This window comes from Protopterus annectens, chromosome 13.part0 (genome assembly GCF_019279795.1).
Source record: "Protopterus annectens isolate FY-2018-M chromosome 13.part0, PAN1.0, whole genome shotgun sequence".
Classification (NCBI taxonomy): Eukaryota; Metazoa; Chordata; order Ceratodontiformes; family Protopteridae; genus Protopterus; species Protopterus annectens.
The window spans coordinates 465,532,437-465,559,774 of NC_056747.1; the positions used below are offsets into that span (position 1 = coordinate 465,532,437).

The 27,338-nt window shown below is 42.1% G+C and overlaps 1 protein-coding gene across 1 annotated transcript in view; it reads left to right on the forward strand.

The window, feature by feature from the left end:
- UNC13A (unc-13 homolog A) overlaps positions 1-27,338 on the forward strand; it is a 5,702,976-nt gene that overhangs the window by 5,310,755 nt on the left and 364,883 nt on the right. The window contains exon 41 of the mRNA XM_044054109.1: positions 14,365-14,457. Within this exon, the coding sequence (XP_043910044.1) occupies positions 14,365-14,457 (93 nt within the window). The remainder of the gene's footprint in view (positions 1-14,364; positions 14,458-27,338) is intronic.

Consider the following 27,338-nt stretch of genomic DNA (forward strand, 5'->3'; position numbering starts at 1 on the left):
TCTTGCCAGGGAAAATGGCTTAGGAAATGGATTGCTAGGTCATTGTTTTTGCAGTTTGCCTATTTGCCTGCATCAGTCTTGTATACCTGTCTCCCTGTTCATTTTACCAACACCACTGTTACTGACAGTTTATGATATAAAAAGCTATTTCTGTTGCCTTTCTGTTATATCAGCCAAACATACATACATAAAAGTATTATGAAACAGTTAGTCTAGATGTGTCCATATCATATTTTTTCACACTAATATAGTTTTGTGGAAATAAAGTATTTTACATTAATACTCACCTCATTTTTACGTGATCAAGGAGTCTCAATCCTCACCATGGACACCAGTGAGGGACGTTCTCTTGGAACAAAAATAGATACATATAGTATTTACAGATGCAGCTCTCTGCACCAAGCACAATTTCTCTTAAGAGCACACAGGGAACACACACTGTACTGGCGCTGGGTTTCCCTAGCTCTTTCTCTTTCTCTCTCTCTCTCTCTCTCTCCAGGCCCCCAAATAAGACTCCCCACTGACACAGCTGTAGGGTTGTGTCCTCAGCCGAGTGTTCCAAGTCAGGCTCTCCACCACCATCTCTGTGAAACCAGTGCTCTGTGTTGCTGTTCCAAGTATCTGACACACATACTTTGAGATTTGATTTTCATACACACATCTCTTAGCTAGATGAAAAAATGCTGCTGACAGTATCTCTGTAACTTGAGTGGTTGCTGAGATACTGTAAGTTGTTTACAAAATATTATAAATGTAATAGTTACTGTGTTTACTGTGACTTATAAAATTTGGTTTAAGTCCTAGAACGTAAAGAATACTACCACTATAAAAATGGTTTGTGATGAAGAGTTTGGCATTTATACTTTTTTCATAATCCTTTTGGTTCCAGAGATATAATTTGATTCTGTGAAAAGGCTTAGGCTCTGCCCATTGGAAGTTACAGTATAAACCTCCTGAGCTCCATTGGAGTGAATGAGTTAATGGTCTCCTCTGAAGTTCCCAAGAGTTTCCTTGGAACCAATTGAAAAGATTAGAAAAATTTCAGATTTGACCTCCTTGAATCCTAAATCTCTTGGCCTTCCCTCGGATCCAAAGTCATTCTTGGATGTGAAATGGTTGGCACCTATAATTATATCTCCCTTGTCTTCTACTTCTTCTTCGGATCCTAACCCTTCAGATCTGGGAACCAGTACATCTCACAGAAGCCATACTCCAGACTACGCAGTCAAACCTATTTGTCCTTCTTTCACTCATTTATTCCAAACTTCAAAGAAACAATCTTGACCTCCTTCCACAGCATCTTCTAGATCTTTCAGAAGCCTGTTTGAAGTGGATGCGGATAGGATGATGCATAAATTCCTCAGAGCTCAGATCCAGATGGGGGTTCTGCCAGCTCAATCCCCTACTGGATCCATGAGTGTGCCTATGAAGTCCGATCTGACTCATGGTTTTTGAAGTCCCAGGATCTCAGCTTTCCAAGTGTTTTTGCATCAGATCTGAGGAGAGTTCATTCATCTACTCCAGGGATTTCCCTGACTGGCTCTGCTCTGGTACCCTTGGATCAGAGTGGGTCTCGGAGCAAAGATGTCAACACTGGATCTGAGGGGTTGGGTTTGGCTCCATTTTTATCAGATCCATCCCTTTGTGTCGGAGCTTCGGCCCTGGACAGCTTGAATATGATTCCCTCCTTGAGGCTTGGATCCAGGGGTGGCCCTGACTTACCTTTTTCAGAAGCTTCGGCTCCATGGAGGGAGGAGAGGGTGTCCCCTGGTCCCTTGGCTTTCAAAGTGGTAGAAAGGGTATTATGTCTCCATAGAGAACTGTGTCTCACTTATCGGATCCTATTCCCCATTCCTCATTGACTCTGAGTTCTGAGTCCTTCAGACTTACTTCACAGGGACAGCCTGTTCTAATTAGTCTCCATACAGGTCCACTTGAGGAACTCCCCCCTCTCTTCTGATACCTCACCTGAACATCCCACAGAGGAGTTTCTTTGGAAGAGGATGTGCAAGAGGAGACACAGACTCCTCCATGGAGTTTGTCATGGAATTCACTGATTTTGATGAGGGAGAAGGATCCCCCAGATCACCACCTGATGACATCTTCTTTGGAGATATTCTAGAAGTACTTAAACAAAAAGGTGGCTGGTCATGCCAAACTCCTTCTTATGAAGAATCGGTGTTCTGGAGGCTTTTGGTGGTGGACCATCTATGTCTTGTGTAACCCCTCCCCTGGTCATCCATCCCCCATTCCTTATTTTCTTCTGGAAGAACCTGTTGGAATATGTTTGGAAACTACTGTTCCAGGTTTGAGCCCCATCTTTATTTCCATCTATCCTTTCTCTCTTGGACCAGAAGAGGCTTAGGCAGCAAACTCGATCTGAGGTAATGGGGATAGAATACATCATTATTGGTAAAGGGAGGAGCTGGATCCAAAATCTAGTGTATGCAGCTAAGTTGGATCCGAGGATCGGATCCAAACCTCATTCGTGAGGAAGAATGAAAATGGACAGCACAGATGCCTAGTTATGGTGGGTACATAACTTATAAATTTGATGTTGTCAATTTTCATTCTCTCCTCAACTGATGGGCTCAGATCCATCTCGGCTGTTGCTAAAGCTTGTGGCAATCTAAAGCTCTCAAGCTTCTCCTTACCCATAATGCACCAACCCTAAGTTACCTCAGATCTTGTTTGCCATTTTAGGTGAAAAGATGTGGGTGATCTTGGCTCTCATGCATTTTATAAGTGTATTATTATTAGTTTTTAAATAGTTCCTGTAAAAGTTTCTTCTCTTTTTTAATGTCTTTTCCTCTGTCCTTTACATTTCACTGAGTTACTGACTTTAAAAATTCATTTATTAGCTTTCAATTTTTGCTTAGTGTGTACTTGTGAAATTCCTTTTTCTTTCTGATGTGCATCCTTGGTGTTTTGTGCTTGCCTGGAGATTTCTCTTTTCTCTTGTAGAGATGGTGAGAGCAGTGACTCCTCCTGTCCATTGTTAGTTTAATGCCTAGATCCGTGCTAATCTAGCAGAGATCTTTACCTTACTACCCAACTGATGAAATATGTTTAGATCGTCAGTGAGGGTCATTTGGGTCTTTGTCTGTTGTCCTTGATACCTTTCTATTTTTCCACGATGCTAACTTGCTTTGGGCTGCACAGTTCTGCATCCTTTTCATTACCCCTCATCCATTTTCTTGGGGTTTTGTTTTGGGGGGGGGGCACAATTTGTTGAAGACTGAACTTAAAATATAATGATAGACATTTGTGTGTCAGATTTCATACCCTTCAGAAAATTCATGCTAATGCAAAACCTGGTACTCTGTAAACTTTCTAAGTTTGTAAGACAAAGTTTAAAAATATACCACTTTTATTAATAGCTTTGTCCAGTTTTTCTTACTTTAAGAGATTGGGAGGTGACTGCTTTACAGAATTTTTTTTAGTTAAAATTAAACTAACTATTGTTCTTTTTTGTTCAGGTTGAGTGGATTGGTTACAGACCTCCAGTTCTCCTGAGTCTATGTTGGGCTCCTGCAATTGTGTTTTGGTTTCGTGAGCAGTTTTGAAACATTTCACTGTGTGCATTGCTGACTTTGCCCTTGGTTCATTTGGGGGCTCAGTACCCCCCAATAAATAGGAGGTTATGGAACTATCATAGAGGATTTCGGATCCCATGCCTCAAATCCAAAATCTCTCTGACCTCCTTCAGATCCTTAATCCTCTTCAGATCTCACAGGTCCTATTTCATGAGGTCATCTAAATTTATAATTTCATCGGATCCTAGGTCTTTGACCAGCATCATGAATCATACAGGTTATCTTCTGGGATCAGAAACTACAAAAAAAAAAAAAAATATATATATATATATGTATGTATATATATATATATATATATATATATATATATATATATATATATATGTAAAAAAAAAAAAGTAAAGACGAGGATAGAGAAGGCACTTTCGTGGATCCTGTCTTTACCCTTGGGGTCCAACATGCCCGCATACTCTTCCCCGTGTGTCCCGAGTCTAGGATACAAAAAGTGGAAAATTAAACACAGAGAGCTGGGTAATGCTCTGAGCCTTTGTTTTCGGATCTGAACTGTTTGAATATTGTAGACATCTTCAGATCCGAGGTATCACTAGGATCTGACTTTCCCATATTCTTTTTTTAATCTTTAAACAGTACTTGGGAACCATTGAGAAATACAGACTACTTTGGATCTGAGGCATTCTTAGGATTTGATGGTAACACTATCATAGCTACATATGTTATAGAAAATAGCCTTTTACATGGATTGTGTTCCTTTGGCTACTTTCGGGCTCTCTAGCCTTAACAGTAATGTTCAGCTCCGTCTGCGATCACAGATTTTTGTTTCCTTTTGTGTGGGGTTTGTTCCTGATTTTAAAAAAAAGAGGGGGGGGGGGTATGATGTCCCTTTTCTTTTTTGAGAAGCATGCTGGCTGGATTGAAGAAATATATTCCTGTAGCATCTGTGACCAGGGATTTCACACTAACTTTCCAACCATACTTAGTTGGATTTTGTGTTTTCTCCTCCATCCATATCTTTCATCCACATGGAAGTCTGGTCGGTCTCATTCTGTTGTGGCCCCATGTCATCATTGAAGGACACTGGCCTTCCCTTCTGACAAAGGATATGGGGTTGCCTTGGATGCTTTATGTCTCATACTGTACTGCATTGCTTTGCACAGCTTCAGCCTTGTATCCTCTCCATGGAGTGAGCCTGGGATGTGGGGTTGTTGACTAGGTTGGTTCCTGGTCTCATGTATCTGTCCTGTCCAGTTGGGGGTCTCAATTGTGGAGTCATTGTTTCACCATCGTGCTATAGTTTGGGATCAAACCCTGTCACTCCATTTCTGTGGCTCTCTGTCTTGGTGACGGGGAGGAGAGATGCTTTTTTTGATGGTTGGTCACTCTCTTTTTGCCTTTTTTTGTTCTGTCCAGTGGCCAGGACTTCCTTCACACTATGGTTACCTTTTCTTTTAAATTGTTTCCTGGAGTCTTCCCCTCAGAGAATGCTGAGTGGGAAAATATGTTCTGGACCCTCTATTGGGCCTCTCTCAGAAGACCTAAGGATTCTTTGTAAATTTCCTTTCCAGTGATGCCCTCCTTCCATCGTCCTCCTTTGGACAGTGGCGGTTACTAAACTCTGCAGTAATGGCCTGTGACAGTTTTCAGGAGTGAATTCTGTACTTCATTACCTTCTCTCTCTTCACTATGTCCAAAATACTCTTGGATTACGCCAATTCACCTTTCGTACTCCTACAGTAAAGTTGTTAACTGCTCTTTTTTATTCCTAGGCCATACAAGGTTGTAAGATAAACCTTTCCTGAGTTCATGTCTCTGGAAATTGTCATAATGCCTTTCAATAAACTGATCCAGGTATTCCCATTAAGAGACATCCATGCATGGAGCTTGGACATCTCATGGACCCCCAAAATGTAATTTCTAATTCATCCTGCAACTCCATTACTTTGGAAAACTAATATAAGTTCTTCCACAACCAACTACTTCTAATTACTTCTGATGACATCCTTGTTTTATTGCCCCACCTTGATAATGACTCCTTGTTCAGGGCTTTGATTGAATTTCCCCTCACCTACAACTGGCAAACAAGGAAGCAGGAACCTCAATACCACTGGAATTAAAACCTATTTCCCTTCATGTACTTTTCCAGTAAGTGATAAGAAAATGTATCTAGAACGAAGGGACATGTAAAAACAAGATTCTAGATATCCTTTTTTGATAGATGCTACAGGTGTCCTTACCCATTGCCCAAGCTGTCCGCCTCTCAAGAGCAACCGATCTTTCTAAATCATAGTGTAAGCAACCTAATTTCCGGATACTTACAGTCCATTTCATCCTGCTTCTTCTGCATAAGTTTGATGCACCAAGTTTCAGATGGTTACAATTCAGTCCATTCTCCCTTTTTTAGGCAAGGATAACTGGATGTTCTTGATAGATCTTCATGATGTGTACTACCTCATAAAGATAAACAGACAATCCAGAAAGTATTTAAGTTTCAGGCTGGAAGCTAATCATTACCAGTTCAGAGCTCTTCCCTTTGGTCTCACCACAGCTCCCAGGGTGTTCATCAAATGCATGGCATTAGTAGCAGCTCACTTGAGACTCCAGGGATTCTAGGTGTTTCTGTACCTGAATGACTGGCTCATTACCGTACCGACCAGGCATCTGTTGATAAGGGCAAGAGATCAGGTTCTCCAGACTTGATCTCATCTAGGGATACCATAAACTATGACAAGTATCAACTGCAACCAACTCAAAATCTGGAATTCATAGGAGCAGTGTTCAACACAAAGGTTATGATAGCTTCACTGCCTCCTTCAAGAGTCCAGACTATAAGATCACAGGTCAGAAAAATAATATGCAGTACCAAGATTTCAGCCCACTTAGTCCGTCAAGCTCTAGGGTCAATGTCAATGGCTATAACACTAGTACCTTTAGACAGATTTTACATGAGAATTCTACAGTGGATGTTAGCATCATAATGTTCACTACTTTACCAACCCATTTTAACTCTGATTTGAATCACTCAGACATGCAAGAGAGATCTCAAGTGGTGGAGTCAGATCAGATTCTATAAGGTCATTCATTCATTCCCCTGCAGCTCAAGGGCATAGTGACCACAGGTGCTTCCCAGTTGGGGTGGGGCTTTTTCTGGGGAAACAGTCTAAGGCACTTGGTCTCCCAAACAGGCCAACTTGCATATACATTCTCTAGAGATGGAAGCAGTGCTGTGGGCATTGAAGGCCTTCCAAAATGCTCTTCCTTTGGGGATGATTGCAATTCAAACAGGCAATATGTCAGTAGTTTGGTATATCAACAAAGGAGGAGGGACCAGATGTTACTCCTCGTGTTGAGAAGACCTCAGAGTGTGGCAATGTGCAAGTTCCTCCAACCACTTTCTTATAGCAAAGCACATTCCGGGGAAGTTCAATGTGATAGCAGACAAACTGAGCAGGTGCATTCTGCTACCTCAAAAGTGATAATTCTACAAGAAAGTGAAAAGGGTGATATTTTGTCAGTGGAGCCAGCCTTGCTGTGATCTTTTTGCTTCTCCCCTAAACAACAAATGCAGCAGCTACTTTGCCCTAAACCCCCACAAGGGGACTCACCAAAATTCCTACAGAAAGTTGCCATGTTCAAGAGCAAAGTCATCCTGATTGCACCTTACTGGCTGAACAGATTTGGTTCCCTTTCCTTTGGCCTCACTTACTTCACCAACCTTGGACTCTGGATCCAACTCCAGACCTCCTGTCTCATCCGACAGGTATGATCTATCCAGACATCTCAAGCTGATGGCCTGGCCTCTCCAGTTCTTTTGATTGCTAGACAACCTATGCTGTTTTCACCTGTCTTATCTTCCCACAAACTTTCAACATCAGGTTATTTATTTTGGGTTTGGATGCCTGGTTTTTATATGAACAGAGGTGAAAATGGTCTATCAGTCACTGTGAGGCATAAGGACATTCGACTTAGTTAATGGGGCGTGATGAGGGTACGTTTTGTGAGTGGGGTTGGTTTGTGGGTAGTATGTAGATTTTCACACACTTATTGTCCGGGCATGTATTCAGCTGTGAAGGTGACAGACAGGAAGGCATGTTGGTTAATCTGAGTTTGCAACAGCCTGAATTGTGCAGGATATCTTTGTTAATTGGATGTCAGCGTAGAGGGGTAAAGGGAATTTTTGAGGATAGGAAAAAGGGGTGTCCTTTCATAGATCAAAGGGAAGACCGGGGGATGCATTTTCCTATTAACATATGGCTAATAGATGGGAGGTTCTCTTAAGGAATTTCTATTGAATGAAGGGGGGAGGAGTCAATTTGTAGGAATTTTCATTGCTTATAGAGAAAGGAAGAGATTGTGTAGGTTTGGTGGAGTAGGAATGGTGGGTGGGTAGGTTGAGTTTGTTTGGCATTCTTTCCTTTGGGCTGCTAGGTGGTGGTACATTGTATGTATGACTTTTTAAGAGTAGGTAGGGCTTGATAGAGCATTGTAGGTATGTGTGTGTTTTGGGGGATATGTGACAAACTAGGTGTTCCATTGGCTAGGCAGAAGATAGAAGACTTAAGCAAGGCATTGTTTTGGGATTCCTAGCAGATCTAGGCCATGGTTTGTTTCTTTACCAGATGTGAAGGGAACACAGGGAAATAAAAACTTTGAGGGGAAAATCCAAGGACAAGCAGTGGATTAAGGATGTTGTTGAGCATTCTGGGCTCCTGAAGTTTGAATATCGGACAGCTTACTCGGGTCATTTGGGTGAGGGTTAATAAGTTGGTGCAAGTTGTTCTAGCATTGTGGTGCCTTTTGGAGCAGTTTAGTGGTATGGCCTTGAGTGAGATGGACTGTGTTTTTCATGGGGATTTGCATTTGTTTACAAATGTGGCAGGATTTTTGGTTTTGGGCATACTTTGGGGGGTTGGTTTGCGGCTTGTTAGGCAGCAGGAGGGAAGAACAATTGGAGGAGGGATGTTGAATATTTGGACTTAGTTTCAGTTTGTCTGGCATCAGAGGTTTAGCAGGATAAGTTGTTGGGGAATAAGGTTCATTTTCATCTGGTTTGTATGGACTGTTCTTGCTGCTAGATGAGGTGTGTCAGGTTGGGTTAGAAGGATTAGATGCTTGCTGCAGGAGTCTGGGGCAGTTTTTATAAGGAAGGCATATGGTAGGGCATTGCTAGATTTGTTAACTTTGTCTTGCAGCTGCCTGGGCGAAGGAGTTTGGAGGGAAGGATTATTGAGTTATTCATTTCAGGCTTGGGAACAAGGTAAGGCAGTTCAATTGGTCAAGGAGGATTTAGCTACGAGTAGTACAGTAGCATGGGTGACAGCCCTACTTGAATTTACTAAATTTTGGATGGGGGTTCATATGCTTGAAAGGTTGAGGTAGGTTTGATAGTGTAAAGATTGACAAACATTGGTTATTCACAAGATAGGTTTTGTTGCAAGGGTTGACTTTGGTAAATGGAAGTTCATTGGGCTACAGTCTGGGTGGCATTTGCTTTATGAATGTATTGAAGTCATTAAGAGGGTGGTTTGTTGGTCAGCAAATGCTATGTTTGTCATTAAATGTTTTTCTTGCTTTATAATGGGTAGTTGTTATGATGGCAGGATTGCTATTAAATTGATCTTTTAGAAAGGAAATCTCATTTTGGCCATTATTATATCCATTGGGTGGTAAAATGGGCTGCAGTTAGGCATGATGGCATACAATTGATCTTGCTTTGTTTCTGGTGACATTGGGCTTCTTAGTGTTCTGGTGGTACATTTGGCAGGTAATGACCTGGGAATCATTACAAAGCTACTATTGGTAGTGAGGATTTGTTTAATTTACAGAAGTTATACAAGGTTATGGGTATTACTTTGGCATTGGAGAGGGATCATCGGTTTAATTTCAACCGCTTAGGCAATTGGCTGCTTTGGGTATTTATATGCTAGGGCTTTGGGAGGTTGATGACAGGGATCCAGTTTGGTTTAGAGAGGACGAAGTACACTAAATGATCTTTGGCTTCACCCCCTTTTTAATGTGTGTTTATGTTTGTTTTGGAAGGTTTTGTTCAAAGTTTTGGTAGGAAGGTGGGTATACAGCCTGAACAGGCTTGTCCCTCTTCTTTCCCCCTCTGGTGTTGGATGTTCGTTTCCTCCCACATCCCAAAGACATGCTGCAGGTGGATTGGACACTCTAAATTGGCCCTATGTGTGAGTGTGCATGTGTGTGCCTTCTGTGGAAGGTTGGGTGCCGGGCAGGCAACTCGACACTGTAAAACTCCACTGCCAATCATGAGCGGACAGATGATCCACTGTGGCGACCCCTAACCAGGAAAAGCTGAAAGAAGAAGAAGAAGTGTTGGATGTTCATTTCAATGATTTGGGAAAGGAAAGTGAGCAGATGGACACTGCTTGATAAGTAAAATAAGAGAATGGAGGTAAGGACGCTGCTTATCTGGTTGGATGTTTAATTCAGTAAATGGGAAATGAAAGTGAACGATGGGATGCTGCTTGATAAGCAGAATAAGTGAACAGAGGGAAGAACACTGCTTATTTGTTCAGGGTGAGCGAGGTCATGCTGCCCTAGTTAACAGTTATATGGATGTTTATGCTGGGACTAATAACAGTTATATGGATGTTTATGATGTGATTAATAATATTGGTCAATAAAGTTATGTTTAAGGAAGTTTAATAAAGGTTGTCAAACATCATTCGGTGTGATGTGTTTATTGAAGGGGAGCAGAATAATTACATTTTTCCTTATAAAGATCAAAAAACATAAGAAAACATATCAGTTATTTGTTTCCTTTGCAAACTTGAAATTGGGTAAACCAGTTGCCAAAGTCATTTTGGCAAGATGGATAACTGATTGCATTTCATTCATGTATAAAAAATACTGGGCATTGCCTTACCACAACTGGTAAGGGCTCATTCAACTAGATCAATGGCAACTTCTAGTTTGCTTCTCTAGAGCATCTATGGATGACATATGCTCAGCAGCAACATGGGCTACTCTGCAAACTTTTGTTACTGATTGCAAATTAGATCCGGTCTCCAGGGATAGAGCATCATTTGGTTCAACTGTGCTCACGAATATGCCTTCTTAGAGTCCACCCTGGAATTTAGGTTCATGGGTTGGTACTAGGCTATCGGCCCTAGGGCCCATACAAGCCTAGCCATAACAATTCTCTGGATATTTCTTCCTACAATATTTACTTTCCTGGACCCCTGTCTAGCAGGGTGACTGATGTGATCCCCGGGGTGAATTTCCTATCTCCCATCCAATCGTCAAGGTTCCTTTTGAAGAGGGTCAAGGAGGCACTCTGCTTGACATGTATGGGCAGTCTATTCCAGAGTATGGTGAATCTCTGGCTCAGGAACCTAACCCTCCAGCATGTTTTGTTCATTGTGATGACAAGGTTTATATCCCTGGAGCATGTGGCTCTGAGGGATTGGGATTTCTTTAAGTGGAGCATGTCCAACAGCTCAGGGTTTGACATGGCCTTGTATGTTAAGCAGAGATCATCTCTGAGTAGACGATATGCCACATAGTATAGCTGGAGTTTTTTTAGATGGTCAGTATAGAGCATCTGCTTTAGGCCTGTGATTCTTTTAGTGAGGTATTTCTGCGGCCTTTCCAGCTGTTGCAGATGTCTTGTGAGGTACATACCAAACGGGACATTGTACTCTATAATGGGTCTAATGATGGATGAGTACAGTAGGACAATGACCACCTTTTTTCTGGATGAAAAGCCCTTAGTGATGAGGTGTGCCACATAGAAGGATTTCCCGACTGTTGTGGTGATGTGGTTATTGAAGGTAGCTGAGGACTCTGTCCCATCAGTTGAGGAGAGAATGAAAATTGACATTGTCAAATAAAGAAGTTATGTACTTACCATAACACTCCATCTGTGTTGCCCATTTTCATTCTTTAACTTCCCGCCCACCAAGCCCCATCCATTTTTTTTTATATATGAACTTCTAGAAGAATGAGTTTTTAGAGGAACTTCACCGTCCTGTATATTAAGCTCCAGATATACTCTCTAAGTTGAGTACATACAGTTGTTACACCTCTTTTGTATAGTAAATATTGTTTTTCTAGTAAAATCAGCAAACAAGATTTGAGGTAACTTAGGGTTGGTGCGGTATGGGGAACCTCAAGAGATTTAGGTTGACACAAGCTTTAGCAATGGCCAAGATGGATCTGAGCTTCGGATCTGAAGTTGAGAAAGAATGAAAATGGACAACACAGATGGAACATTATGGTAAGTACAAAACTTATTTTTAACCTAGGTATTACTAGCCCCCCCCCCCTCTACGATCACCATAATTCAGCCATCGTCACTTTTCAGTCTGAAAACATCTTATTTACTTTACCTATATTATTTTCCTACCTTTCCTCTTATTAATTTTTGGGTGTTTTCTTTCTCCCAATACCCCCCCCCCCCCAATTACAAAGTTGGCTATCTAAAGAAAGTACATATGGTATTAAAACTGACAAACTCAATAAATAAAAAATAGAACTTACAAATAGATAAATACAGACTGTTGCTTCTGTCCAATTGAGAAAAGACAATTTTTAAGTTAAAATAAAAGCTTGATCACTACCATTCTACTACATAAATGCAAGATTCTAGAGGACGTCTTAGTGGTTGCACCCTGACAACCAGAAAGCAGTGAGCTTTTTCTGGAGACACATCTGTTAAAACATAAGGATGTGTAGATGACTTTTTTTTGTTTGTTTTAGTACAGAAAAGGGACAGAGAGTGAACAGTACAGGGGGAAAGGAAAATTAAAGTTGACCATTTTTTCTTTACTATATGAATAAAGAATATGCCTAATTGTCATCCTTTTGCAATGCACACTGGCACCAAGGGCAGGTGCACCATCTGTTCCAATTCTCCCTACAACTGAAATACATAGATACGAGAACTTATACACAAGGCTGCAACAGCATTATGAGATACAGCTTTCCTTCTAAAAGTCAAAAAGCAAGAAACATATTTAAAAACATTTTAAAAGGCTTTTAAAGATGTGACACAATTGTTCTAGATGCTCTGGCATCATGTGGTTAAACTAAGCCAGCTATGTCGAAATGCAATACTATCTGAAAGTGGTTATAAATCATTCTTTAACTAGATAACAAGGGTTCCTATATGTTATAACTTCGGAAGTATCCACTGTGCCTTTTCCTAAACTATATTTTGTCATTTATCTGAAGAGGTAGTTACAGGACAACAGTTTGTGAAGACTTCTTTTATCCAAATTTAGTTATTTTCTCTGAATTATATCAAAGCCTGGAGGTTGTTAGACTCACCAGAGTCTGGGTCAAAACACTGGGGGTTGGGATGCTAAGTACTGTGAGACAATGTTTTTATTTCCACCTAGTTTCATGTACTGTTACTAAAGTGGCTAATTATGCATCTCTAATGCATTTTTGCACTTAAGTTGTATTTGTAATTCAGACTATCCACATTTTGTGAAACTAAGTGAAAATAAAAAAAGTCACCAACTTGTGGTACTTAGAAGAACTGTTTCTAATTACCCTCCCAACATACCTTTCAACAGTCCCTGATTTTGCAAAACCTTCCTGATTCTGCTTTATATTTTGTGCAACTGTCATAAAATTGTTGCTATTCTGGTAAATCTCTAAAAATAATAGTCAGACAATAATGCCAAAAATGAGTGTTTCTTTCACTTGTTTAGAACATTAATAGTGATGTAGGGTCTCTTGTTCTTACTTTTTAAGTGAATTTAATATTTAAAATGGCCCTGATTCTGGGCCTTCATCTCCCTGTTATTTTAGGCTTTGTCACCAATTTTTCAGCAAAGAAATTGAGAGCTATTCCTATTAATTTCTGCAAATGAAGAGCAGTAGTCAAGAAAAGTAACAGATATGCAAGCAGTTATCATGTGCCAGTCTCAATACTAGGAAATGGAGGCATCAAAATATTTTGTAATTTATGGTCCCACTTTTTTATTTATCGTGTCAATTACTAACAGCAGCAAACAAGATGGGAGGGGGTGTTGGCATAATGGTTATGGTCTTAACTTCATAGACACAAGGTACAAGATTTGATTCTAACCTGAAATTATTGGCTTAGCTTAAAATGTCTCTTCAGGGCAGTTAAGCATGTATTCCGCTATGAACCTGTAAGGACCCAGCACTCCTATATTTGTTATAGCTAGCCAGGTGCTGTCATTAGTTTTTATTGATCAAGACAAAGTAGACACCAGTCTTTAGAATTAAATTGTTTGGATATTATTAAATCTTTACTCAGCTACTCACGTTTTTATTTTTTAGCCCTTTGGGCAACATGGACCATCTCAGACTGCATTGCATGTGTGAACCTTGGGTCTCTTGGAATATTAAGCCTTGCTTCTTAGAGTGTTGTTTTCTTTGGATTATGAAATAAGGCATATACTGCTACTGCTTGCTTTGATGGTATCTAATCATATGAGCACTGAATCTTCAAATGTACATAAATCTTCATGAATGTACACAGTACTTACTAGTAATCGGTGTCTGAATATTGCAGTTTGTATCTCTACCTGGGGTAAAGTGCAACCATTCAGTTGTTGAGTTAAGGTATGCATGATTTGTTTTTTTCATGTGTTGCTATGACTTAGGAAAGATAATGCACTTTGCCTTGTACTTAATACCTTTCAGTACAGACTCACTCTTTTCTTTCAGATGTGTCTATCATCACTATGTCTTGTAAAGAATTATTTATCAGTGCCAGTGCTCAAATGATTAGATTCTGGCAATAACATTCTGCTTAGCAAAAACAGAGAAGCATGCTGTTAATACATTTAACTGTCTGGTCACCTTTCAGGCTCTGGTGTTGATGACCCAGTTGGAGAAGTATCAATCCATGTGGAGCTGTTCACACACCCAGGGACTGGAGAACACAAAGTTACAGTTAAAGGTAAGTCTTCATTACCATGTATGTCATTATTAGCTCGGGTCAGTAAAACCTTATTTTTTCAAATATTTCTTGTATTATTGATAACTTTAACTAGATAGTAGTTTTAGAAATTTTTATAAGCTCTTATAGCTTATTAGTGTATTTAGCTAATAGTGTATTTCACTTTCCCTGGTGTGCTTTAAATTTCTAGTTGGCCTCTTTTTTTCTGTGCCTAGTTTGAAGAATGTCTTATCAGTGACTTTTCTGTCACTGTTTCTTCTCTTTATACTTAGCGTGTGCTTAGTGGCCTTTTGTCACAATTTATAAAAAAAAAAAAAAAACTTTATATAAGGTTTATTTAATTAGAGTATATTTAGAATATTTAGATAAGGTTTAGTGTGTGTGTGTGTGTTCATAGGTTCATAGGTTTATACTAGGCTATCTGCCCTAAGGCATTTATAAGCCTAGCCCAAAGTTATGTGGCTTACACCACCCCTTATGTTAGAAATAATGTGCCCATTAGTTTGTTGTGCCTCTGTCCAGCAGTGACACAGAGATGATTCTCTGTAAACCTACGATCTCCCATCCACCGGTCAAGATTTCTCTTGAACAGAGCCAGCGAGGTGCTCTGTCTCACATGGACCGGGATTTTATTCCACAGCATGGGGAGTCTCTGGGTGATAAATCTATCCCTCCAGCACGTCCTATTTATATCCGTGCTAAGGTTTAAGTCACTTGCTCTAGTGGTTCTGGTGGATTTGGATTTTTTGAGGTGGAGCATGTCCATTAATTCCGGGTTGGTCATGACCTTGTATGTCAGGCACAGGTCACCTCTGAGCAGACGGTATGCAACTGAATAGAGTTGGAGTTTCTTCACTCTGGCAGTATATGACAGGTTTTGGAGTCCCTTTATCCTTTTGGTGAGGAACTTTTGGGGTCTCTCCAATTGCTGCAGGTGTCGGGTGAGATACATCCCGAATGGGGCATTGTACTCGATCATTGGTCTGATAAGTGAAGAGTACAGGGGAACAATACCTCACTTGATCTGGATGTGAATCCCTTCATGATAAGATGGGCAATGTAGAAGGTCTTTCGAACCACTTTAGCAACGTGAGTGTCAAACGAGAGGCCACTGTCAACCTGGGTACCCAGGTCCCTGATAACCTCTTCTGTGCTTAGTGGGTTGCCACCTATATGGTAGCTTGGGGTTACCTTGTTTTTCTCGAAGGGTATGACTATACACTTTTTTGCGTTTAACTTCAGGCCATGGCTCTGGCACCCGCTATCAGTTTCCGTGAGACCCCTCTGAAGGATGTCTTTGTCCGATGTACTATCTACTATGGCACCCAGTTTGCAGTCATCCGCAAACTTTGTCAGCCATAGTCCTCCTATGTTTGCCTGTACTTCTGAGAAGTAGATGCCGAACAATAGGGGGCCAAGGACTGAGCCCTGTGGGACACCACTTGTAACCGGCTTGGAGTCTGACATGGCTCCAGCAACTCTAACCCTGTGGGTTCTGTCCTTTAGCCAGTTTGCAACCCATCTTGTGACATATGGGTTTACATTTAAGCTGGTAAGTTTCTCTATGATACCCGAGTGGGGTATTGTGTCGAAAGCTTTTGCAAGGTCAAGGTAGGCTGTATGGACTGCCTTTCCCTCATCAATGGCCTTGGTAAATGTTTTGAAGAAGTGGACCAAGTTCAAAAGGCAAGATCTGCCCTTGACAAAGCCAAACTGGGTTCGGTCCAAGGTCTGCAAGTCCCCTATGTCCTTGTTTATGAGTTCCATTATGATCCTCTCCATAGCTTTGCAGACCAGGCTTGTTAAGCTTATGGGGCGGTAATTACCAGGGTCCGTAGAGACACCGCCTTTGTGGAGTGGGACCACAGTTGCCGTATGCCACTTCTTGGGCACATATCCTGTGGTAAGGCTAAGATTAAACAGCTGCCTTACGTGCGGGTTTAGTTCTTCATTGAGTTCATGTAGCACACAGCCGGGGACACCATCCGGTCCAATTGATGCTGTGTTTTTAGCTTTAGAGAGAGCAGCTTTCACCTGCGCATTTGAGATGTCTGGGAGGCTACACTCTGTTGGGATAGTTATCTCTCCTTTTGGGGGGGGGAGGGGGGTGAAGTTTGCGCTGAACCTGTCTGCCAGTATGTTGGCAATGTCTGTGGGTTCAGTGATTTTTGTATCATTTTGGACTAATTCTGAGCATATCTGGGAGTTTCCACCCAGGTTTCTGACATAGCTGAAGAAGGCCTTATGATTGTCTTTTGAATCTTTGGCAATTTTTTTTCTCAAAGTTGGCCTTGGATGATTTTATGAGGGATCGTAGTTTCTTGCTAGTACTGATCAAAGATGCCTTCCCTTTTTGGGATTTTGCTCTATCATGTAATAGCTTTCTCCTCTTATTGTAAAGTTTGTTTATGGCTGGGGTCCACCAGACTGGATGTTTGCCCTTGGTGGAAAGAGTCTTGGTTTTAATTGGGATTGCCTGATCCATGCAGTCCTGAAGGTGTTCATAGAAGGCATTTGTAAGGGCTTCCGCAGCTTGGGTTGTGGTTTTCATTGGCTCGGAGGCCTTGAAGGATACCACACCTGTCTTGAGTAGTGTGAAGTTTGCTTTAGAGAAGTTCTTCACTGTGGTCTTTTTTGTTTGGGGGGGGGGGGGGATGTGGATTTCTAGTGAGATTAGTTTATGATCTGATCTCACCAAAGAGGGATATACTTCCGGTGTGGAGCATTTTGTCCCCATGTTTGTGATGAGATCTAGTATATTTTCTCCCCTTGTGGGGATGGTGACTAGTTGTTCCATGGCATTTGAATTTATGAACTCCAGGAACCTTTGGGCTAGAAAGTTGGGGCTTGAGTAATGTTCCCAGTCTATATTCGGGTAGTTGAAGTCACCCAATATGATGGTGTTTGGTGATACATTTATACCCTCCAGTGTCTTCAGGAAGGCTGTGTGGGTTTCCTGAGTTTGAGAGGGTGGCCTGTAGCATGCTACAAATTGTAGAGCAGTTTTGCCTATGGTTAATTGCACCTGGATGGTTTCCGATGCTTTGTGTGTAGCCACCAACCTGGAGGTGTGGGTATCCTTGATGAATATGGATACACCCCCTCCTTTTGTGGTATGGTCCGGGTTTTGGGGCCGGAACGCATGATATGAGGTAAAACCTGATAGTGCCGGGGTGCTCTCAGGAGCCTTGAACCAGGTTTCAGTCACAGCACAGACATTGATGTTCTCCATACTGAGAAGGGCCTCGAGTGCATGCATTTTGAGATTTAGACTTCTGGCATTGAGCAGCATTACCCTTAGTTTCTTCCCGTTTTTGTTTTCTAGGGTGGTAGGTTTAGAATTTGAGCCTTGCCTAAAAAGGCACTATGGGGTGGCAAGAGCCTTAGCCAATATCCGAATCCCAGGGTGACAGGTGCAAGCCGTCCCTTGGCAGCGTGGCTTGTCAAGCATGTCATCCCAAGCAGACAGACACTGGATCCCCATTGAATGACACCAGAAATTAAGCCAATTGTTAAAGCTGATCATCTTGTCACTATATTGTGGTATCATTCGTGGTGAAGGAAGGATACTGCTCAGGGTCAGGGTCATACCTGCCTGGGCTACATAATCAGAGAGCTCCTCTATGTCTCTTTTCATGTAGTCCAGGGAGGTACGTCTCAGGTTGTTCACACCAGCATGGACAATGACTGTGTCATACTTGTACTTGCCGTGGAGTGACCTGAGTGCTTGTGTTATGTGGCAGATTCTAGCGCCCGATAGGCAGCTTACAATGACCTTCTCCTTGTTCAGCCTGGTGAGTGGGACGTCAGTGTGTCTGACTATGGAGTCACCTATGACAAGTATGTTTGGTGTTGTATTTGGCCTTAAGGGCAGTGACTGCTTTGCACACTGATTTTGTTTTTTATGTGTTGTTTGTGTGGTGTCTTGAGTTTGCAGTTGCTTGGGTGTCTGCTTTGGAGGCCTTTGCTGTTTAGGTAAATTTTTACTCAGAGCCTCCGAGTATGTCTTAGTGTGTTTATGTGTTTGATTCAGTGGTGTGGTTGAGTTATGTGAGACTTGTATTGTGGTGTGTGTAGTTGCCTTCTCCTCCTGCCTGGTCTTGCCAGTCCTGAGTTGAGAGAGCTCAGCCTCCAGTTTGGCTAAATAGCTGCATCTCTCGCAAGTGTTAGTGTTATGTGGGAGGAGGAGAGGGTTGTCCGTGTACATGAGGCAATTGTAACATTGCCTCAGAATTCCCAGATTCACCAACTGGGCAGGAGAGGACGCCAGCATCTGACCCTTCGACATGCTAGAAAGAATTATGAGTTGGTATGAGACAGAAAAGTAGAGGGCTTAGCAGGGAAGTGGGCACTCCTGGGGGGTTTTGCAAGTGAGGGATTTGTATAATATAGGAGTGCTTGACCTGCAAAGAAAATGCTTATATAGCAGCTATCTTTATCTTTATAGTATAGTCTGCTTAGCATTTAAAATTGTGTGTTTTAGACAGAGTTTTTCTGTCACATTTACATCTAGATAAATAATTGTGTGTGTGTGACTTAGCCTGAATTTTTCTAAAGGCTTTTGATTGTTGATGACTGTTCAAATTTTTTATATTGTTAGTTGACAGTAATCCTGTTTAATTCTGTTTGGTACAATATGGCTGACTAAGATAAACAACCCAAGTCAGGTTTTAAAAAATGCCCCAGATGTGGCCAAAAAATGTTTGTCACTGACAGTAATGTAAGTTGTGTGTACTGTTTAGGAGCTTTATATTTACAGGATAGCTGCTCCATAAGCCATTCTTTCTCCACCAGAGTCCTCCAGGAGAGAAAGAGGAAGATGATAGACAGCGGCTTGTGGAAACTCTCTTTCCAAGAAGCTTTGTATGATCAAGATGGATCCAGAAAGCCCTCAAAGTCTTCTAAGACTTCTGAGACAAAAACATCCAAGAAATCTTCGAATATGGCTCCACAGACATTGGAGCCGACAGTCTTATCTTTTCAGAGCTGGTCCCCAGTCTTGGACGCGGTATCTGAAATACCTAAGTCTCCTCTGTTACAATCGGTACCACCTTTCATCCACTCATCTCAGTCCTCTATTAGCTTTTCTGATCTGGATGTAGATCATGTGGTGCAGAAGCTGTTACAGGCACCGGCCTTTGCAAAAATCTTATCGGCTCCAACCCAAGTGGCTTCGGAGCTGAAGACACTTGTGCCAGCTACAACTCTTCCTCTTCGGAGCCAGAGGAGCTGGACTTGTTGATTGTGGAGGCTTCGGAGCCAATTCCTGCTCCAGTGTCTTTGGCTCTGTTCACTCTGACATCCTCAGTGCCGATCGCGGACTCTAGGAGCCAACACTCTCTGGTGGGTCCGGGGAGGATAGTTGGACCATCATGTCAGTTCCAACTCTCCCTCTCATGGCTTTGGCTCGGATGAGCTTGGCTCCTACCTCTGGCTTGGAGCCCACTGTCCCGGTGCTGGGGGTATCAATGGTCTCCTCGAATCCGCCGGTCCCTTTGCTTCAGAGCAGGGGTGCCTTCGATGCCATGAGGAGAGTTATGTCTCCTAAGACATCCTCGACCTCAGGTCCGGCTTCTTCCTCCCCTAAAGCGCCTGTGTCTGCTTCTGCTTCACAGAACCTGGCCAAGCGTAGAGACCCAGAGCCTCAGAAAGCCCCATTGGTTGGCCCATGCTCTTCCGAGACCTCACCAGAAGCTCCCACTGATGAGGTTCCCAGGAAGAGAGTTTGTAAGAGAAAACATCTAGACTCCCCACAGGAGTCCCTGACATCTGATACTGACTTGGATGAATCAGAAGGGTCCCCTTCTAAGGATATCTCATTTGCTGAGATACTTAAAATCCTTAGGCAAGGGGTGACTGGCAGTCCAAAAACCCTACTGAAGACGAGTCGGTTCTCCTGAAGGCTTTTGGTTCTCAGCCGTCTACCTCTTGGGTGTCTCCGCCCTTCAATGAGGTGATGCAGCTGATCTCATGAAGGGCATGGGAGTCTTTAGATACCATGGATCCTGTCCCTAGGAGGCCTAATAAGTTTATATCTGCTCCCCAAGATAAATCTTTTTTTACCAAAGGTGTGCTAGCTGATGCCATGGTGGTGGTGGCAGCCACCAAAATGGAAATGTCAGAAACTTCCTCTTCTATCCATCCTCCTAACAGAGACTCCAGGATCATGAATAGATATGAGAAGTGCATGTTTAGTTCAGCGACTTTTGCACTCCGTTCGCTTAACAACTTAACCCATTTCATCAGACTACAAAGAGATCTACTTAAAGAGCTGGGAGATGCTCTTCAGGGTACAGTAGCTGCAGGAGCTACAGACAAATTTGCCTCCCAGCTTGCCACACTCAACTCCATTGTTAACTCGTCCATGCACCTCATTTTATATGCAGCTGATGGAACGAGCATGGCAGCAGGTACAGGAGTTGCTCTTAGCAGGCACTCCTGGATGCGTTTGTGTTCCTTCGCAGAGCCCTTCAAGTCATCCTTTGTGAATACCCCTTTTGATGGCTCATCCCTTTTCAGTCCCAAAGTTAAGGAAATTTTGACCAGGTGTGAGCAGGAGGGAAAGACTCTGTCTGCTGTCGGAGTCCGTTTTTCCACCCCTAGCAGACCCTACCCCAAGGGTCAAAGGAGAGGGAAAATATGGTTCTGAAAAGCCCAAGGAGCCTTTCAGGACACACATGGTGAACCCCCCTCCAGGGGCAGAGAAGGGGCAATAATGGAAGACACCGCCCTCACGGCAGAGGTGGTCTGCAAAACCAGGGCAACAGAGATCACTTCTTTGGGAAGCCCTATCAGCGCTCCTGAAAGGAAGCCCAACTGTCCTACTCTCGAGGCAGTCGGGGTCACTTATCTTTGTACCCAGATGCCTGGCTCAAAATAACAAATGACAACTGGGTACAAAGTATAATTTCCAGAGGATACTTCATTCCTTTCGCCACACCTCCTCCACCGACAAGAAAAATCTCGGACATTCCACCCAGTTACAGGGAACAAGCAACAGTATAGGTCCAAGCGTTGCTAAGAAAAAGAGTCATCTAACCAGTCCCAGCAGACCAGACAGGATCCTCAACTTACTTAAGATTCTTTTTAGTTTCAAAAAAGACAGGGGACTGAAGACCTATATTGGACCTCAGCAGGCTAAACAAATCCATCAAGAAAGAGAAGTTTTGGATGGTCATGCTTCAGCCAATACTTCCCTTCTTAGGGCGAGACAATAGGATGTGCTCGATAGATCTCCAGGATGTGTACTACCACATAAAAATGGCCAGACCATCCAGGGATCATCTGAGCTACCAGCTGGGAGCCAATCATTACCAGTTTCGAGCCCTGCCCTTTGGTATCACTACAGCCCCCAGAGTGTTCACCAAATGTATGGCAGTGGTCACGGCTCACCTGAGACGTTTAGGATTCCAGGTGTTTCCATACCTAGACGATAGGCTTCTTACTGCCACCACCAGGCATCAACTCATTCAAGCCAGGGAATCCACTATGTCACTCTGCAGTCAGCTGAGCATTACAATAAACTCAGAAAAATCTGCCTTGTCACCATCGCAGCATATCATCTTTATCAGAGCAGAATTGGACACTACCACCACCACGCTAAAACTTCCAATAGAAAGAGTCTTATTATTCCGTCAGCAGGTCTGCATTCTAATATCCAAAAACAAGGCTCTAGCATCAGAAGTTCTAAAATTGTTAGGTATGATGGCAGCAGCAATTCTGGCCATACCACTGGGTCACATACACATGTGGATACTGCAGTGGCTGTTGTTCACTCAATGGTCTTACCAAGAGCTTCCCATGTCTCACCTGATAATGATCACAAACTCCTGCAAAAAGTATCTTCTGTGGTGGTTGACCTCACTTTGTGTCACGATAGGACGTCCCTTGTTTTACCCCCACCAGCAGCCACAGTGACCACGGACACTTCCCTGATAGGGTGGGGGGGCATTTTCAGGGAAAGACAGCCCAAGGCACATGGACCGATCAAGAGACACACCTGCATAGCAATGTCTTAGAGATGAGATCAGTACTTGTGGCATTGCAGTACTTCCAGGACTGTCTTCCTCTGGGTACGATTGCGATTCGGACAGACATGTCAGTGGTCTGGTACTTGAACAAACAAGGAGGAACCAGGTCATATCCCTTTTGTCGCAAGGCCCTAAGAGTATGCCAGTGGGCTATATCCACCCAGCGCTTTCTGTTAGCAATGCACATCCTGGGGAAATCCAACATGATAGCAGACAAGCTGAGCAGAGCAATTTATGAGTGGTCCCTCAAGAAAGAAATAGCGGACAGGATATTCTGCAAGTGGGGCCAACCTTGCTGTGACCTTTTTGCCAGTCACATGAACATGAAATGCAGAAGCTACTTTGTCCTGATTCCCCCTCTGGGAGAAGCCCCAAGGGACGCATTTGGTCACGATTGGCCCCCGGGTCTCTTCTATGCATTCCCACCAATCCCATTGATACCCAAGGTATTACAAAAAGCAAAAGCCCTGGGAAGGACCATCATTCTAATAGCCCCTCATTGGCCTTATCAGATTTGGTTCCCCTTCCTTCAACTTCATCTTTTGGAGGACCCCTGGATTCTGGACTCAGTTTCAGACCTTCTGACGCAATCATCAGGGGAACTTCATCCCTCTCTGCAGTCCCTGAAGCTGACAGCTTGGCTGCTCCAATTCCCATCATAGTCAGGTTCCATAACCTTTCTAATGAGATGAAGCAAATTCTCTTATCCTCTCATAAATCCTCTATGAGGAAGCTATCTATGCCTTAGCAAATGGAAAAAAATTTCTATATGGGCTTCTAAAAACAATATTGATCCTTACCCAGCCCCTATGGCCTCTATACTAGAGTATATCATGATCTTCAGTAAAGGAGCTGCAGCAGAAACAGTCTGTGTTCAACTTGCTGCCATTTCTAACTTTCATCTTGGATTCGAAGGATTGGATATTATGTCACACAAATTATCCAAAGCCTTTCTCAAAGGGACCTTTCATCACAGACCACCTGTGAAATCTCCCTATTCCCCCATGGAATCTAAATTTTATGCTTTCCCGCATTATTCTTCCTCCATTTGAACCAGCTTCCTCATGTGACCTCAAATTTTTGTCATGGAAAAATATCTTTTTAGTGGCTATTACTTCTGCCCGCAGGGTGTCAGAGCTTCAGGCCTTGTCCATTAAACCTCCTTACTTGATTTTCCATGCTGACAGAGTCTCACTTCAAACAAACCCCTCTTTTTTTGCCTAAGATTTGCACTGAAACTAATCTTATCCAAATTATAGATTTGCCAGTTTTCTTCCCCAATCACTCCAACAATCTGGAATGCATGCTGCAAAAACTTGATGTTCACAGACAACTCAGATTTTATTTGGATAGAACAAAAGATTTCAGGAAATCATATCAGCTTTTTGTTTCCTTTTCAGACTCCAGGAACGGTATGCCAGTGGCTAAAACAACTCTGTCTAAATGGTTATCTGATTGTATCATCTTTGCTTATTCAGCTGCCATTATGCCCTTACAGCATAAAATTAAAACTCACTCAAACAGAGCAGTTTCTACATCATCTGTTTTTTCTGCTAGACTTCCTATTAACATTTGTGCAGCAGCCACTTGGTCCAAACCTCATACCTTTCTCACTCATTATAAAGTTGACAGGGCCTCCTTTGGATCCACAGTCCTGAAAAATATACTCCTGTGAGCCACGTGAGATAGATGGTGCTTGGAATGCTACCCATCAGTAAGAATGAACGGTGGTATAGAACTTCACATAAAGAAGTTATGTACTTACCATAATGTTCCATGTGGGTTGTTCATTTCGCCTTCATTCTTACGTCCCTCCCTCCTACCCCCCTCCTGGGCTTTTAGAAGACCGATATGCTGGATCCATCCTGGTTGCTCAACCCTTCTGTACCTTCTCTTAGGGAGTGATAGAATGACATGGTATTGTTATACGCAGCAAACAAGATCTGAGGTAACTCTAGGTGCATCATGTGATAGGGACTTGGCCTAGAGCTATTTGAAGACCTCGAGCTTTGTAGTAGGCTGCCTCGGTCCGAATCCATAAGTATGAATGAAGGCGAGATGAACAGTTCACATGGAACATTATGGTAAGTACCTAACTTCTTTTTTTTGTGTAGTAAGCGTTTTTATCTTTAAGCACTAGTTTTTTTGCCTAATTACGGAGCAGTTTAAAGTATATCAAGTTGTCCTGTTTTTTATTAGTTTGTTACCATTTCCATGTTTTATCTTTGAGGTGCATCAGATCTTTAGAAGGCTTTTTGAAGTAGGTGTGTACTGTAGTAGTGAGTCAAGAAGGCAGAGGGTGTATGTGTAATGATTTTTTGAGTGGGAGTGGTGAGGGGGAGGTGTGGAAGAAAATCTGGAGGGAAAAATAAAAGTGTGGATTGGATGGAAAGATTTAGTGGGAGGAGACATTATAGTTTAAGTTTACGAGTAGTGGGGTTGGGTGAGATTTGGGGGAAGGGTAGGGGAGTGGACTGAGTCTGAGTGGAATGGGTATACCCAGGTCATGAGTGTTAACCCAAGAAGACACAAAACAATCAGTAAGCTAGTACCTTAAATCTCTCATTATGGACTAGTTTAATCAAATTATTGGTGAGACCTTCTCTTTATTTTTCTTTTTATTTTTTCCAGTTGGGGGATGCTGAGTATGTACTCATTCCTGCGTTTGCTGGGATTAAAAGTTGTGTCCCAGAAAAGAGGTAGATGGGAGGAAATAAAATGATAAAAATTAAAATGAAGGGTTGTGCACAGAGACAGACAAAACTGACCTGGTGATGCGAAGAAATCAAGTCAGGATTTTACAGTATCACAGTGGTTGTAAACATACATTGGAAAAGAGTCCATTGCAGGTTTTTGAAGGTGATCACAGTTTCAGGACAGTGTTTGGAGAGGGAAATATTCCAGTAGGCAAGAGCGGCCTTAGGTCAAATGATGCCCTAGGCAAAAGGCCTCCACGGCGCCCCTCCACACCACCTGGTGCCCCCATCCTGGTCTACTTTCACCAAATAAATACTGGGAAAGCATCCCTGCTAGAGCGGCGCCCTAGGTGGCCACCTAGATGGCCTATGCCTAAGGCCGGCTATGCCAGTAGGTGTTCCCAATAACAAGAAAATAGGCTTATAATATCAGAAGAGAGTCCGTTGCACATTTTTGAAGTTGATCACAGTTTCAGAGCAGTGTTTGGAGACGGAAATATTCCAGTAGATGTTCCCAGTCACAAGGAAATGGGTTTATAACATTTTAAGTGAGTCCCTTGCAGATTTTTGAAGGTGATCACAGTTTCAGGGCAGTATTTGAAGAGGGAAATATTCCAGTAGGTATTCCCAGTCACAAAAAAACAGGCTTATAATCTTAGTTTTAGTGATGCTTATTGGAACTGATTCTTGCACATCACCTGAGTACTGTGTATGTAGCTAGGAGAAGGGCCGAGATAGTTTTAATTAATTCATTAATTTTCCATGAAGTGCAGAAAACTATCTTTCATTATCCATCACTTCCAGATTTTTTGTTGTGATCATACTACTTCTTTATGTAATATTATCATTTAGGAGGCACAGCTGCCCCTTCCTTGAATTTGATTATGTCACCACTCTTTTGGAGTTTGTGGTCTGGGGTATGCATGCATTACAGTGGAAATTCACAGTCCAGTGCTTTATAGCTTATAATTTGGGGATTTAATAATGTTTTTGCTTTAGATGCTGGTACCCTTCTTGACTGTGACACAGTTATGTGCAATTCTGCCGTAAAGGGTGTAGTTGCTGTACAAAATTAACTTTGGAGTAGAATTCAACTGGAATACCAGTTTACTACATTGGATTAAGTCACAAAAAGGGCAATTTGAATACATGGGGTGAGAATTTTGAAAACTTCTAAACATATTACATTGTATTCGGTCTAGAAATATGGGCTTATAACTTTCCATCCAAGACCGAAAATGTAGCCCTTTCTTTTGAACTTTGTAATTAAAATAACTGTAGGTTATTATATCTAGGCCAAACTATATTTTGCCCCAGAAGCATATTTTTTATTTGATTTGTAAAATCTGCCTTCAGCAAGATAACATTTTGCTGTATGTATTCAAGAGCTAGAAATATAGAAACATAAGTGGGGCTTTCAATTAATTTTAACAATTTGTAATGTTAACATTATTTAAATATTGAACTCAGTGCTACAAATTTACTTGTTTCTTCAGAGTATCTGTTGAATTTAATACTTCATGAAACTAACAAAAGCCATTTTTAAAATCCTTACTAGTGTCAGTCAGAAGGGCCGATCATAGGTGAACTGGTGACCTAGGTGAAGGGCTCCACGGTGTTCCCTGCACATAACCCAGTGCTACCCTGCCCCCATACCCCATCTTGGCCTACACACACACCATTCAGATTATTTTTTTCATTTTTTTTCTTGCATTCTTTCAACCCATCCTAATTAGACAAGAATGCACTGTAATACAAATTGTGGTATAAAGAACTACATTAAGTTCTCGACAATCTGTGGTGCATTTTACAGTTTTCTTAAACAGCCTTTCCATCCGATGATGGTCTGGATTCAGTCATGCTTTTCATCTTTGCTTTTTCCGCCATCCTTTCAAAATACCCTACCTTACCAGAATTGCACTGTGACAACTGTAAAGTAAATAAGTGAAATAAGCTGGGGGTCTGAAGAGCATTAGGACCCCAGAAGCTATGGAGATTCTAGATGCTCTGAAGTACATTTAGAGTATTTTTAAAACCTTCTTCATTCAGTGATTGCCATAACAAGTGTCATTAATAAGGAAATAAATTCAGTCTAACTCTTCAACTCTACTTTTTCCTGCATCCTTTCAATCCTCCCCAACTGAAGAAAACTACA